Source organism: Ascaphus truei, chromosome 8 (assembly GCF_040206685.1).
Source record: "Ascaphus truei isolate aAscTru1 chromosome 8, aAscTru1.hap1, whole genome shotgun sequence".
Lineage (NCBI taxonomy): Eukaryota > Metazoa > Chordata > Amphibia > Anura > Ascaphidae > Ascaphus > Ascaphus truei.
Window position 1 is genome coordinate 70,413,183 of NC_134490.1, and position 16,316 is coordinate 70,429,498.

Genomic DNA, 16,316 nt, shown 5'->3' on the forward strand with positions numbered 1-16,316 from the left:
CAGAGATTTCTAGGCTTTGCCAATTACTATAGAAGATTTATCCACAAATTTTCTTCCATTGTTGTTCCTATCACGGCTCTTACCAAGAAAGGAGCCGACGTCGTGTCTTGGCCCCCTGCAGCAATCCTGGCGTTCGACGTCTTGAAGAAAGCCTTTAGTTCTGCTCCGATTTTGATTCATCCCAATCCTAAACTCCCTTTCACCCTAGAGGTGGATGCTTCTGACATTGGAGCCGGCGCCATCCTATCCCAAAAAAAGTCTCCCGCAGCCAAGTTGCACCCTTGTGCTTTCTTTTCAAAAAAAATGTCTTCTGCACAACAGAACTATGACGTGGGCAACAGAGAGCTACTAGCTATCAAACTTGCCTTGGAGGAATGTAGGCATCTATTAGAGGGCACAGAGAGTCCAATCACCATTTTGATGGATCATGAAAATCTCATGTATCTGGAGAGTGCTCAACGCCTAGGTGCCCATCAGGCTCGCTGGTCTCTTTTCTTTTCACGTTTCAATTATATCATCTCCTTCATACCCGGTTCCAAGAATCTTAAGGCTGATGCCCTTTCCCGCCAATTTCTAGCCGAGGACAGAATCGAAGCCAGATCAGAGACCATTCTCCCCTCTAAGCTCATCATATCCGCCAACTCATTCGACATACTAGACGACATTCTTCGAGATCAGACCAACATCCCCAAGGGTCTGGAGGTTCCGGACGGTTGTCTCTTTGCCGCACCACCCTTTCGCAGAAGGATTTTGGAGTGGGGTCACTCTTCAAAGACTGCCGACCATCCTGGTTCTAGGAGAACTTCTAATCTTATCTCACGGACGTTCTGGTGGCCCAACATTCAAGCAGACATGAGGGAGTTTGTCAAGGCATGCACCACATGTGCTCGGAACAAGGTCCTTCGCAGCAAACCCCCAGGACTCTTACACCCCCTTCCCATCCCAGACTGCCCCTGGAACCATTTGTCAATGGACTTCATTGTGGAACTACCCATTTCCAGGGGCATGAACACTATCCTCGTGGTCATCGACCGCTTTTCAAAACAGGCACACTTTGTCCCTCTCAAAGGGCTCCCAACCTCACCCACACTGGCAGATATTTTTTTGCAGAGAGATCTTCCGCCTTCACGGAGTTCCCTTGACCATCGTTTCTGACAGGGGTTCCCAGTTTGTTTCAAAATTTTGGCGAGTGTTTTCAAAAAAATTGGGCATTTCCTTGCATTTCTCTTCTGGGTACCACCCCCATACAAATGGTCAAACAGAGAGGACCAACCAGTCGCTGGAGCAGTACCTGCGCTGCTTCGTCACGGATACCCAGGACGACTGGACAGACCTTCTTCCCTGGGCAGAATTCGCCCACAATTCCTTACGGAATGAATCCACACAGTCCTCTCCTTTCTTCGTGAACTATGGATTCCATCCTGCACGGCTACCCATCACCCCTTCCTCTTCAGGGGTTCCGGCAGCAGACAACCGGATCCACATCTTGCAAGATTCATGGATCAAGATTCAGGAGCATTTGAGGAAAGCTTCCTCTAGACAGAAATTACAAGCAGATCGCCACCGTAGAGAAACTCCAGAGCTATGGCCAGGAGATAAGGTATGGCTGTCTTCAAAAAACATATATTTAAAGGTTCCCACTCTCAAACTAGCACCAAGGTTTTTGGGTCCATTTCAAATCTTGGAGAGAATCAACCCGGTGGCATACCACCTACAACTCCCTTCCTCGATGAAGATACCATCGGTTTTCCACATTTCCTTGTTGAAACCCGCCTACCGCAGCCAACGTTTTCCGGATCTCTTCAACTGGTGCAGGGGCAGCAGGAGTATTAAGTCCAGGCAATCATCGATTCTAGGATCTCAAGGAGAACCCTCCAGTATCTTATCCACTGGAAAGGATATAGCCCAGAGGAGCGCTCTTGGATTCCTCACCACCAAGTTCATGCACCCGAGCTCATCAGGAGGTTCCACCAGAAATACCCCCTTAAACCCTGCTGGAATCGCCCAGAGGTCTCTCTTGAAGAGGGGGGTACTGTGAGGACTCGGGAGTCTCGCGGCCATCCACGCGCTCCCGCAAGACGCTGACGCACGCGCAGTCTCTCACCCTCTGCTCCGGCACCCGTTGCCGTGTCCCTGGAATCCCGCGCACTCACGCGCACCTCCTCACACATGCACAGGGCTTCCCCCACTGGAGCGCCGCCCTCTACCCGCACGGCGCACATGCGCGGTGGGTCGCGACGCACGCGCAACGCTCCCAAGCGACCTGTCAAGCAAAAATCAATTTTTAAACAGCCTCACCTGCCATAACATCTCCTAGCCTATTGCTCCTCCTGCGGAGGCCGCACCTCCGCTCCACCCCCCTGGGGGATTGGTTCCTTCTGCACATATATGCTCAGCTGTGCCACTGGCACTTTGGCTGAGCATAGTTCTTGTTCTCTGTGCTTACCGGTCCTGTCTGCTATATTCCTGCCTCGCTTTGCCTTGCCCTGCCTTTTGATTTCCCGTGTACCGATCTGGCTTGCCTTTGGACTACCGCTTCTGTGGACTACTGATCTCGGCTTCCCTCGACCATCCGTCACTCTCCTACCCTGACCTTAGCTTGCCTCCTTCTACGATCCGGACCTCTCCTGCACAGACCTCGGCAAGTATACGACAACTCTGATCTCTCCTATCCTGACCTGGCTGCCAAGACCACTCTGCATTCCGGACGCGACCCCTGTGTCTGTGGCTGGTGTTTACCCATTCCCATCTCAGTACCGGGGTCTCGTCTAGTCTGTGGTGAGCACGGCGTAACAACAATGCTTGTGCAAAGCCTTATGCTTTCTTTGTTTGAAGCCAGCGGGCACCACTCACTGTTGGGGAATATGGGTATTTTCATGTCAGGGCTGACAGGGAGGGGGGGAGGGGAAGCGGTGGGCATGTGAGGCACTGCAGGGCAATTATATAATAAAGGGAAAGTTATACAATAAAGGTTTACCTCAGATCTGATGCTCCAAGGAGCACACAGGGAGATTGTATAACCACTAGGACCATGGAGGTCTAGGGAGCATGCAGTGGCAAGAGAGAAGGCATTATAGGAGGGAAATACATGGCAGGGTAGAGGCATTATAGAAGGGAAATAAGTGGCAGGGCAGAAGGCATTATTGGTAGGAATGAGTGGTATACAGGGTACATGCAAAGGCAGTAGTGGACCAGCAACTGTAAATACTATGGGACAGCAGTAATTTGAGGCGTCATGTTCCGCAAGTTGCTTCACTATGTAGTCATACTAATGTGACTTTACAATGCAGCATATCCACCTTCAGAGCGAGGGGAGACATCATGCATGAAATGCTGCATTAACTATTCCATACTGCTGGTGGTTTTATCTTATCTCATGTCTGAACCAAAATCCCACTCGATAAACCCAATCCTTCCTTTTCATCATCTGTCTCAGCAGATCACCACGCAGCTCCCATTAATGGTAACCGGCGTCAAATGAAGCTGTGGGGTTACGTGACATGTTGCCATGGCAACGTAATGTCATTTGATGCCCGGAGCCGATGAGGGGGGGGGGGCGGTGGGGGCGCAGGCAGCAAGCTCCCTGCCACCTGAAAAGCAGGGAAGAAACAAAACCGCATGGTAGGAGATCTGCTGCTTATTTTATTGGGAGCCACGCTCAAACCGCGTTATAAGCGGATCTGCGTTCTATCGGAGCGCGCTATAACGGGGTTGAGCTGTATTATCTTCATTTATTACAGGTTGCCATTGATTGACAATGTGGCTATCTACGCTTCCATTGAGAGGTCATAGGTGGCTACAGTGACAAACAATGGGTTTATGTTTAGCCCCCGAAAGGCCTCTTTGGTGTGTATAAAATGAGACCCTTCGTTCCATTATGGTTATATAAGGGAGTAGTTTGATGGTTGATTATTTGACTTCTTTACTGCTCGAAGGTGTGTATTTATACTGTACTTTGTTTTCCAATTTGTAACACTTTTTTCACACATCACAAAATACTTTTTTTTTTTAATTAAAAAATTGATGTCAAAGTCATAATCTAAACAGCATAATGACAAATCAATAGAATACAAAATCAATCCTGCTCTATTCAAGAGCCAGGCATATTCATTTAAATAATACATAGGTGTTTTTTATTGTGATGGCCTAAAAATAGCCTGTAACATGAATTAAATAAGAGGCTCCACTGCTACTGTGATATATATTTACCTGCCTTCTTTTCCAGGTTCCACCATATCATCTGATCTCCGAGATCCATCCGCACCAGATTCCCCGAACTCCACTCCCAATACCCCCACTGTACTGTGCAGTGGGAGCGCTGATCCAATAATAAATGCATGTGTTCCAGGACCACTGTGTGTCTCCATTAATGGTAAGTATTTCCTGAAAGAAGACAATAGGCTACATTGACTAAGCAAACTGTTGCCTTAAGAAACCTTCTCTATTTGCTAGAGAGAACTGACTTAAACACACCCATCACAAATCACTGTGCAATGAATGCTATACACAAGTCATTTTTTTTAGTCTCCCATATATTCTGTTTTTCCAAAGTAAAAACAAAAAAAGGCACACATACTGTAATGGGTTAATTTTCATCACTATACGTTAGTGTTGCATGGCCGTTAAGTCCCAAATTTAAGCACATTTCCCTGTCTCTTTAGCTTTCATATTTTGTTGATAACGTGGTAACTTTTTTACGTTTCACTCTGTGGTTCACAAGAACATTGTACAGTACTATTGGACAACACGACACTGCACCCAGACACCCACACACCGACCGCTAGTGCTGAAACCAGGCCCGCTAACAGGGGGGGGAAATGCAGGGACATCTGCCCAGGCTCGCCACGGTAGTCCTAACCTGGTAATTAGGGCCTGGAAAGACCCCCCACCCCTGTGAGAGAGGGGAGGAAGTGAGAGAGGGGTGGGGGGGGGGGGGAGAGAGTGAGAGTGACTGGGAGAAGGAAAGAGTGAGAGACGGGGGGAAGAGTGCAAGAGACTGGGTCGGAATGAGTTAGAGAGAGGGTGTGAAAGAGTTCGAGACGGGGGGAGGAAAGAGTGAGAGTGACAGGGAGGGGGAAAGAGCGAGAGATGGGGGGAGTTAGAGGGTGGGAAAGAGTTAGAGAGAGTGTGGGGAAAGAGTGAGAAACAGAGGGGAGGGGAAAGTGAGAGAAGAAGGGAAAGGTGAGTGGGAAAGGGGGGACTTGTAGTGTGACACCCCCCCCCCCCCCAGGCATGCCCCTGTTTATCACCCTGTGACCCCGGTGGGAGACTGTAGCCTGGGCCATGTCAAAGCTGTGGCTGCCCTGCCTGAAACTGTAAGACAGATTTTTAGGATAGGTAAAGCCCTATAGAACAATGACCTTGACAAAATCCATATTTCCTTACAGGTACAGCTCCAAACTCCCCGGGGAGCATGCCCGAGTCTCCAATTTCTCCATCTGTCTCAGGGTCCTGGAGCGACGAGTGTACAATCTGCTATGAAAACTTGGTGGACACAGTCATTTACTCTTGTGGGCATATGTGCCTGTGCTACACCTGTGGCCTGAAACTCAAGAAGATGAACAGTGCCTGCTGCCCTATCTGTAGGCGTCTCATCAAAGACATCATTAAAACATATCGTAGCAGTTAAAACTCTGGTCTCGAATGAGGAAAGAAGCCTTTCTTTTAAGAGGATTCTTTCTGTCAGTTGGTACTCAACATTTTTTTTGTCAGGATCTCGAAGAAGTCAGAGGTACAAGTAGTGTCTGTATGTTTCAGCTCGGAAGTCAATGATTCTGGATAACAAGATATCAGGGAAGCATAGTCTTGTCATCATCTACCTTTATTTGAAATTAATGTTAGGTCGCTAGATACCCGTGTGCACCACTTGCGAAAGCTCCATTTTCTGTGGCTTTTATAACTCGATGATGATATACTGTAAAGGATGATTCTTGTAAGTGTTGCACTTGATGTTCGGGGCTACTGACAATACCCATTGTAGCAAATAAAACAATACTGAATATAACTACCCAATAACATTTTCTACTCAGAGAAATATAAACAGAGGGCTCTTTGGATGCTACTGATAACGTTTTCAGAAAGTATTTCTAGATAGACATTAGACTTTTTGTTTTGCATGCAAATGTAAGTAATTTGTTCAGAAATGTTCCGACATTTGTTGCAGATCATTGGACAGAAAAGTTGAAGCCACAATGGATTTGGCAAAGCTTTTTGATACTGGGGAAAAGAAGAAAAATGGCAGCAAGACACATAGAATGCTCATAGATCCAGCCTATTAAATTAGGAGTATCTTGTAACCTAGGGGTGCTCAACTCCAGTCCTCAAGCACCCCCCACACCCCACAACATGTCAGCTTTGTAGAATATCTCAGCTTCAGCACAGACGGCTCAATCAGAGGCTTAGTCAAAGACTGAGAAACCTGTGCTGAAGCTAGAACTATTTGAGCTACATGTGCTGAAGCTGGGATAAACTGACTTGTTTGGGGGGCTTGAGGACTGTAGCAGCACCCCTGTTGTAACCCATCCCTAACTCCTTCTGCGCCCACGTAACCACTTCAGAATTGCTCACTGACACAGTCAGAGCCGGCATTGATGTAAAATTACTTGATCACTGGCACTGGGCGTGTACTAAAACTTTCTGGTCAACAATATTTTTTCCCCAGTTGATATACAGTAGTGTTTCCTTTGTCTCTTGGTCATTTATTTCGATTAAAGCGCATCGCTACACATTATATTACATAATGACCCCGCGGCCAGAGGGACCCACAACAACATTGTGTTGATGTGTTCACCACCAACAAATTGTTAAAGCATCTCACCGTGACTTGTTTGACAGCACAAGCTCAGCGAAAAGAAGATGGCGCCAGTGAGACGATGTCAGCGCCTCTTCCACACGGCTATGGATAGGGTTGTTGTGTAATGGTATAACTAGCAAAGTCAACAAACCCCACGTGTAAACGTTATTTACATGAAGTACTAACACGTTATGCAGCAAACATCACTCAATTCGGAACGAATATATTTATTAAGCACTTACAATTTTTTTCTATGTTGTATTTTTTGCTCCTGCTTGTTCACTAAAGAAGAACATATGCCAATAGCCCAGAGCCAACCGTGGAGCCGCAATAATGTCATGTGTTTTTATTTTCATTACAAGATGCTTTTGAGCTTAGCTTTTATTTCACCCAAAACAACATTTATTAATATATTTTATATTGCCGGCATTTCTGAAAGGCATAAAGTAAACTGTAATCTACTGTCCCACGGATGTACTATTTACATTCAGTACTCAATACGTTAATAAATCGGGTGCATTGTCGTTCAGGACATCGTTTTGCCCTCAACATTTGCTAAACTGCCATTAATATTAAACGGTCTTCAGAGACATTGTTCTTCCTAACGAGTCCTTGGTTTTCACACTTTGAGAGAATAAATACAGCCCTAATTTGATTTGCTAAATCATTTAAATAAAGTACAGCACATAAAAATACCACTTGTGGATACTTTCATTTGCTGTACAATGGAGGGTTCTTGTCACTTTTTTTTTTTACCCACCATGACTTTTTTAATGTCTGGTTAAATAAAGTAAAAACTTAATTCAAAAATTTGAATGTGAAAAATGCTATTCGTCCAGTTGTGGCATTAGTCATTTGAAAACGATGCTACAGTACGTGCATATCACCTGAACTTGGAGAACAGCCAGGAAAGGAAGACTTTTCATACTTTGTGTTACTGTGGTAGTCAACCAGAAATGCAGATTAAAACGAATCTTCCATCTGTTCTGTCTTGTTAGAAGAAGGCTTTCTCTGCCTGTAGTGGCTATAAGCAGAGAAATCCTAAACCACAGTGAGGAGCGTGGGGTATCTCTCTTGTACAAACAAACAGATTTAGCATGAGGTTAATTATAAAGAAAGAAAGCAGTGGTGGAGTTATAATAGGAGACGGAAGGGCAGGTAGACTCTAATACAAAGTAGCACAGTCATTTGATATATTTTAAACAACCAGAAAGAAACAATCCTTAACCATTATTGCAAACATCGATAAATGGCATTAAACATAAAAGTAAATATTCAATCAATAAATGAAGTGGTCAAGGAATATTGCTTTGCAAGGACACATACAGCAGTTTTTTTTTTGATACCCATAGTTTATTCATGAGGTAATCCTTCAAATTAATGTGACAATCATTTCTTAAATCTACAGTAAAACGGGGGGAAAAAAAAAAAAGAATTGTGCGCAGAAAATGTTTATTTTGTATTTTTGTTTTAAATTTTAATTGCTGGACAAATTCAGCTGGTAGCAACCCCAAACGGGTTTATTAAACCCGTCTTTTTTTGTTAGTGCTTACTTTTGTGTTTGAAAATAAATGTGCAATTATAGGTATTGGCTATTGCAACGTGTCGGCAAGAAATGGACAGTTCTGTACGGAGCCGCGTTGTGCAAGAAAAAAGTGACTTGACGTGTTCGTGTTCTGGTTCTAGTAACAATAGATTGAAGTGTCAGTACCAACTTGTGAAATGCCGTAAGTGTGATTGCCATGTTAAGTGATTTCTCTGTGTACAGTACACTATGTGATTTGTTAGACTTTGACATACAGTAGTATGACAGTGTATCACTGTGCATTATCCAGACTACTGCTATATTTTGTGCTTGGCTGGAACCCTCCAAAATCATCTCATTGTATACAGATACGCTACCAGCCAGCTATATCCATGCATGATGTCAGACATTATTTACAGTACATTGTTACTTTTCACAGCCCCCACTCTTTCATGGATTTTGAAAGCGTCAGCCCCGCCGCAAAATAAAATGACGCACATGATAATGTTATATTTGTTTGCGAGTATTTAATGTCCCAATGTTGTGCAGCATTTGGGTTCGACATACTGTATGTCTATTGTAAAGAAGGGGCCTTAAAATAGCCAACTCCGGTCCACAAGCGCCACCAACAGGTCAGGTTTTCAGGATATCCCTTCTTCAGCACAGGTGGCTGAAGCAGGCTCTTCGGTTGAACCACTGATTGAGCCACCTGTGCTGAAGCAGGGATATACGGAAAACCTGACCTGTTGGTAGCCCTTGAGGACTGGAGTTGGCTGCCATTGATATATATTCAGTGTCGGAATTGTGCAAAGCTTTGAATCAGAGGCCATGTCAGTAATGAAGGCTAAGCTTGTTCTTTTTAAATAGTGCAGGTCAAGAACTTTTACCTCCCTATTCAATATATTTCCTTGCAACCCCTGGGAAGTTCAGCTCCTATCCCGCACAGGGAAGACATGACTACATTTCAAATAGGGTCTAAGGAACGTATTCATTTAACTGCAAAGAGACTGATCATCCCTGCTTGTTTCGCTGAGGAATATACTGTAGGTGTTATTCATTACACTGTGATAGTGCCGATCAGGGCATAATCGTATGGAAACTCCCATGCAAGCCAATAGTATTTTCTGTGTGATTACTCCCCGATCATAGATACATAGTTAAATAGTTACATGGCTACATAGTAGATGAGGTTGAAAAAAGTAGCTAAATGTAGACGACAGATTCTCTATCCTACACTACCGACACACTTTATTAAAGTGTGGCCGGTACCGCAAGCCGGGAGATTTCCCGGCTTGCTAGTGGCCGCCCCTCGGCGTGACGCGCGGTCACGCGTCATCGGGAGCCTGCGCCCCCTGCACGCGCGTCCAAGGCTCCCCGAGGGAGCCCTGGTGTCCCGCGATGTGGGGGACGGCGGCAGGGGGTTCCGGGGGACCCGGCGGACCCGGCAGCGGTAGGGAGAGCGCCCCGATCGGAGGGCGCTCTTCCGCTGCTTCGGCGCGCGCCCGTCACCCTCCGGCGCGCGCCAGGCTACTGCTGCGGCCAAGAACGGGCAAATGCTCGAATAAACTTGGCCGCAGCAGTATATCCGTACTTACAGTATATTGGTCCAGAGGAAGGCAAACAAAAAACCCAGTGACATATCATTCAATGATATCTCATAAGGGGTAAATACATTCCTTCCTGACTCCAAGAATTGGCAATCAGATTACTCCCTGGATCAACATCCTTCCCTTGGTTACTTATTAGGTATACTGTATCCCTGTATACCTTTCCTTTCTAAAAAGACGTCCAACTTTTTTTGAACATATCTATTGTATCTGCCATCACAGTCTCCATGGGTAATGAATTCCACATTATAACTGCCCTTACTGTAAAGAACCGAGTCCTTTGTACCATGCCCGTGGGATGGATAGTTCTTTTGCAGTTTAATGACTAAAGAGAGCAAAGCAAAAAACATGTTTGTGTTTAGGGGAAGTTTGACAGGGCACTCTGTTTCTTGCATCAAAAAACGCCTGCTTTACATACGTAGCACAGTCAATTTTACATCTAAATAGTCTGCTTAACCATCTTAGCTGCTATGTTTAAAATCACAAGACCCTTTCAACCGTTTCTCATCTCGTCAGTTCCAATCCTTGCAGCATCTTCTTGAAATAGATCCCGGATGCAGCATCTCAGTGCTGTGCGAGAGTAACACTGATCTTGGTTTTTAAAGGTTCTGGAATGCTTCCATGTAATGGATTGCTTTGTTGTTTCTTTTCATACTGGAAAGTTATAATTGTTGTGTTGTTCTTTCATTGACAGGAACATTCACTTAGCCCGTAGTTGCCGCAGCAGCGAGTTACCTTGAAATGAAGGCAGCATAATGTATATTGTGATTCACAGCTGTGCTACACCGAGAGATGCGCGAATCCGCCCAGATCTTCTCGCATTTTACCCCCAAAATCCATTTTGCGGTACAAAATCCACTGACGGATTTGGTCAGTTTTAATCCGCGCGGATTCATCAAAATCCGCCATTGGATACAACCCGTAGACGAATTTGTAGAATCCAAACCGCGGATTGTCAGTGGATTGCGGAATCCGCAGATTATACAGATCTGTCAGTGGATTGCGGAATCCGTGGGTTGAATTATAAAGATCTGTCAGTGGATTGCGGAATCTGTGGGTTGGATTATACAGATGTCAGTGGATTGCGGAATCCGTGGGTTGGATTATACAGATCTGTCAGTGGATTGCAGAATCCGTGGATTATACAGATGTCAGTGTATTGCGGAATCCGCGGGTTGGGTTATACAGATTGGCAATAATAATAAAAATCCGCAAAACGTGAATTGCCCTTTTTTGAGGTTGATCTGTGGAAATCCGCAGACCAAAGGATCCGACCGATCCACTTCGGATCCAGAACCGCCCATTTCTAGCTACATCTTCCCAGCAAAACTACCCTGAAATAAACTAATACGCAGAAAGTCTATTAGTGGTTGTTAGGCAGAAAAGAAGGAGGATTCAATCATATCTTCAGTGTAGTTGAGGTCAATGGTTGTAGCTTCTACACATAAACACATTTTTTATTTTCTACATGAAATTATAGAAATAGATCCCTGGCTGCTAAAGGTTATTCACTTAATCCAAGGGCGGGCAACTTCAGTCCTCAAGGGCCACCAAAAGTCAGTTTTTCAGGATATCCGTGCTTCAGCACAGGTGGCTCAGTCGAAGACTGAAGCAGGGGTATCCTGAAAACCTGGCCTGTTGGTGGCCCTTGAGGACCGGAACTGCCCACCACTGACTACTACTCCAAACTGTTTTGGAGACATGAAGTTGGAGAACTGGAGTAGATATGAGATGTTAGTTTGGGGGTGGTCCCATTTTCTGATACAGGAGATACTTACTTCTATTGTTATTATTAGTTGTGCGCATGCCAACTTTGCAACATTTGTCGCCATCGACCTGATGCAATTTGCAATGTACGTTCACTTTTAATGCTTAGTGAATGTTTTACCGAGGTTGTCGTTTTTCGCAATTTTTGGGGCCATTTGGTTTGCGAAAGTCATCACGGACAAATCGCTCATCTCGAGTCATTACGGGTACGAGGGCAGCAAATAGAATTCCGATTGTAGGCAAAGAGCGAGGAAATGACAATCAACAGATACAATGAGGCCAATTAGAAGTATAGATCAGCACAAAGGAGGCCCCTCCATGGGTTCATTGCTAGATAGAAGGTAAAACGATACAAAATGGCGACAGACACAACCTTAGGAGATATCAGAAGATGTGTACGAAGGAATGGATACGGACCTGGAAACAACCTTAAGCAGAATTCCCTTCTAATAATCTGAATCTTTCTGTCGTCTAAGTTCTCAGTACTATTTTACTTATATATTATAATAATAGAAAGATTGTTCTGCTTCATCTCATATCCTGTATGTATTCAGAAGAAATATAATGAGCCATGTATGACGACATTTCAGAAGTACTTTAGTTGCCTTCTTACATCTGGTTTCACTTGCGTTCTACCGTCTCACTCATACCGACAATCTAGGGCTAAGCTGAGAAAACAGCTCAAAAACAAAGGGTAAAACACCGAAATACCATTATACTGCACAAAGAAACCAAGTTACGCCCATCTGTCGTCAACCCGAGTTTATTTTTACAGGATGATGAATTGAAGTACATTTTAAATAATCACGTAACCTGCTAATGAAACTCGATTCTATAGAATCTGACGGCAAAAATTGTGCTTGTTCTTCACATTGCATTCTCTAACTGCCCAGGGAACCTTGCCCAATAATCACCAAATTACATCATTCTTGGAGTCCTGGATTTTGTGTAAGGGACGGTACTGTAGCGAATATTTGTTGTGATCAGGACAAATCGTTAGTTGTCTGGTTGTTTGATTTCATAACAATGCATTGATTATGTCATGTAAATATGTTCCTACCTTGTTTCTAGATGTGGACCAATCTTTAGACGTTTCCCAGTGCTCAGACCTCTTTTTTCCACGTGGACTGGAGATACATTTTGTGGTGTAACATTTAAAGTGCAGATTATAGCCATACAACACTGTCCCTTTTTTGTTCCATCTCTATTTATTACTATTTCGTGTTTTTGTTTTAAATTACAATTCATTGTGAGGATTTAGATAAAAATGTGATTGTGAATAAAGATGATTTAAATGATTCATATTTCGATATGTATTTCTTCATTAAGATTTCAGGGAATCCAGTGTGAATATCAACGTGCATTCAACTGCATCAGTCATTTCCTTTTCCCCTTTTAATGATAATGGGTGGCTGATCAATCGCCAGAAATACTGGTTGACCAACATTATACAGACATGTCCTGCATTGTCTGGCCACAGGTAATTCCAATCCTGAGATACACTTCTGTTCATTGCTCTGTGTTCAATATTCCACTGACTCACAAGAGAAAAATCCCTTGTCAACAAATGGATCTGTTCTAATATGTCAAAGTGAATCCACTTTCTAATTGAATTGTAATGCAAACAATTACAATATGCAAATGTGCCCTTTTTAGGAGAAATTGGGATTTCCTGTCTAAGTAGAGGCCGCCATTTTTCAAACTATGACAAATGTGCAGAAAGAAACGCCGTTTTCACAGCGGATTCAAACTTCCGCAGAAAGTTCGCCCACCTCTACATTTGAAATAAAGACTACTCATGATCACTTGAATTGTGTTAGCCAGTCTAGGTTTTTAACGTGTTGGGTACCAGCAAATGGGTTAAATTACAACATGGCGTTGAAAGCCCCAACTAGCAGCTTATGTTTTTGGATACATCCTACCACTTAAAATAACAGCCGCCTCCAGTTCAGAATTTAAAAACTGCATCTTTTCATTTTTTTGAGTGCTTGACGGCAGCCAGATTAGAACCTATGCACTTGTTCTTTAGCCCATGCTGTGCTGAAAAGCTGTGTTATACGGCAGACATAAGCTTGGAGGGGTCCCATGTTAAAGTGGACATGAAGCAAAAGGTGCCACACTGTTTAATAATTTGCATGTCATTACCCAGAATCCCTGGCTGCAGTGGAAGCACTGTATGCAAAGAGATAACAGAGAAAAGCAGGGTTGCAGACCTGTCTGAAACATGAATTTGCTCGCTAGTGGTATTTGTATTTGCTGAACCTTATTTTCAAACATCACATTTTCAGGCATGTTTAGTAAATGCAGATGTCTTCGTTGTATATTTGTGAAGTCTCAAAGTTAGGTAATAGCTTGAAATATGCCCAGCAACAAACCACAAGAAATACGTTTTCCTTGGCTCCCGCTTCTGTTATCGGACTCCCAGGTTTTAGCATCACCGGTCCTGCTGCTGGGTTTGTGTTGGGGAACAGACACTGAGCCATGTTTGGAGGAGACAGAGATGAGGTTACCATGGCGATGCTTCAATAAAGTCTTCAGAGCCTACTTTTAAAAACATGAATTATTAAAAAAGTACAGGAATGTAAGCTAAAAAGTAAAGTATTACGTGATTACAAGTGCTGAAGGATGTACTTAAGATGTGTTGCTTGCAGTTTTTTTTTAAGTGAATGCACATTTAAAATGCAACCGTTACAAAAATGTGCCAGAATAACAGTGCGGCAGTGGCTGTTTTATCCGTTTCACACAACAATTCCTTACATCCTGGTAACATTGGTCTGTCTGCATTATAAAGCCGTAACGCTATTATTGTTCTATGGTATATTTCAAACCTCACTATTGAACCTTGTTTTCAGTATCTTTTCTTACAACAGGATGATAATGTTACTGTTTTATATAAAGCTGTAAGAATAAGAGACCAGGGAGGATATTCTAGCAGTTGCGAGTTTGCCCTGGGCAAACCGCGCGGTTTGATGGCGTCATAAGCAGCGGAATAAAATGTGACAACTAGCCGTATTCTGCACCACAAATTGCATTGTTTACATTGCTTCTATTAACATTGACATTCCGCGCGCTTAAACAGCCAATCCGCGTGGATTGTACTTTGTTTTGTTTTAAAACAAATATTTCTAAAAAATAAAAAAAATAATAACTTGAGTTTGTATTATATTTAGAGAAAAAAAGTGTAATAAAAAAATTAAACTAATCCACAACCTAAAGTGCTTCATATTTTGAGCTAACAAATAGGCTCATAAAATCTAAATCATATTGATTCCTAAAATATGTCAAATAAAATTAACAGGCCAAACACAATGAGATAGGTCATTGAAGTCATTAGTTATTGGCACCCTCTTGTCCCAAAAATGACATTACATAAGAAAAAGTGCTTCTTTCATCAATAACATGAAATAATAACATATACAGTATGAAGTGAAATAGCAATACTTTTTCTGAAGCTTACGTTTAAACGGAGCGGGCAAACTGATCATCAGGTGGCGTGTTGCGTCTTCACAGCCAAGACGCAACGTTCAATATATAATACCTTTATATCCATGTATGCTACATATTTTGACAAATAGTATAGCTCAGTATATGTTTGGATTGCATTATTAGCTGTAGAAGTAAGAAAGACTCCTAAACATTGCATTATTTTCCAAAGAGAGAGCGTTCCCAGTGATGTCCATTACTACTCCATGAGACCATTGAAGTAGCGAGGAAAAATTAGCTGCTGGTTATTTGAAGAGTTTTTGCCTTTTTTTTTATTTAATGGAGCTACTAGAATTGTAGTGAGTTGCAAAAAGTGTGGTCACATTGCTGGAATTTGCAGAAGCGGAATGGTCCCAGTGGGATTCTGCTTTAAATTGTGCCCATGAATACGTTTCCCAGTGTTAGAAGGACCTCTGCTGGAGATGTGTAGTGTATTTTATATTGTGCTACTGACACGGCATCACTCCCATTCACGAGTGGAACCACATCAGGGAATTGTGTGCAAGGGCGTTGTAAAATTCTACAGCTGGCAAACAAAAGGGATCAATTTAAAACAGTACCAAAGCACCAAGTACAGTACGTCAAATCTGCCTTACTTCCCGGGGGTCTGGATGATTTTTGTTTTCTGTCTGGTTGACGTTTATCTTAAGCAGTCTCACAGACAAAAGAAGTGGCACTTTCATTGCATATTTAATTTTTGGTTGACAACACACAAACCTCACTGATTGCACTCTTAACAGCAGGGGTGCTCAACGCCTGTCCTCAAGCCTCCCCCCCTAACCCCCCAACAGGTCAGGTTTTCAGGACATCCCAGCTTCAGTACAGGTGGCTCAATCAGTCCCTGCTTCCGCACCGGACTGAGCCTGTGAATGAACCACCTGAGCTGAATCTGGGATATCCTGAAAACATGACCTGTTGGGGGAGGGGGTGATGTATGCATGTACAACATAAACATTCAATATAGGCATTCTCCAATGTAGCCGGACCCTCGCATGGATACCCGGTTGGGCTGGTGGCAATGGTGTAGGTAGGCAACGGCACAACCGCTGTGGCAGTATAGACATCAATTCCGGCAAGAAAACCCTCAGCTCCCGATCTGAGGAGCACACACCCTCACACTCCACTCGACCAGGTACAAAGT

At 43.6% G+C, this 16,316-nt stretch overlaps 1 protein-coding gene across 4 annotated transcripts in view; it reads left to right on the forward strand.

The window, feature by feature from the left end:
• Nucleotides 1–12,992, forward strand: part of NEURL1 (neuralized E3 ubiquitin protein ligase 1) — a 278,678-nt gene extending 265,686 nt beyond the window's left edge. For all 4 annotated transcript variants that reach the window (XM_075612526.1, XM_075612529.1, XM_075612527.1 and 1 more), the window contains 2 exons: nucleotides 4,226–4,372; nucleotides 5,388–12,992. In XM_075612526.1, the coding sequence (XP_075468641.1) occupies nucleotides 4,226–4,372; nucleotides 5,388–5,629 (389 nt within the window). In that variant the 3' untranslated portion in view covers nucleotides 5,630–12,992. The remainder of the gene's footprint in view (nucleotides 1–4,225; nucleotides 4,373–5,387) is intronic.
• The last annotated feature ends 3,324 nt before the right edge of the window (nucleotides 12,993–16,316 follow it).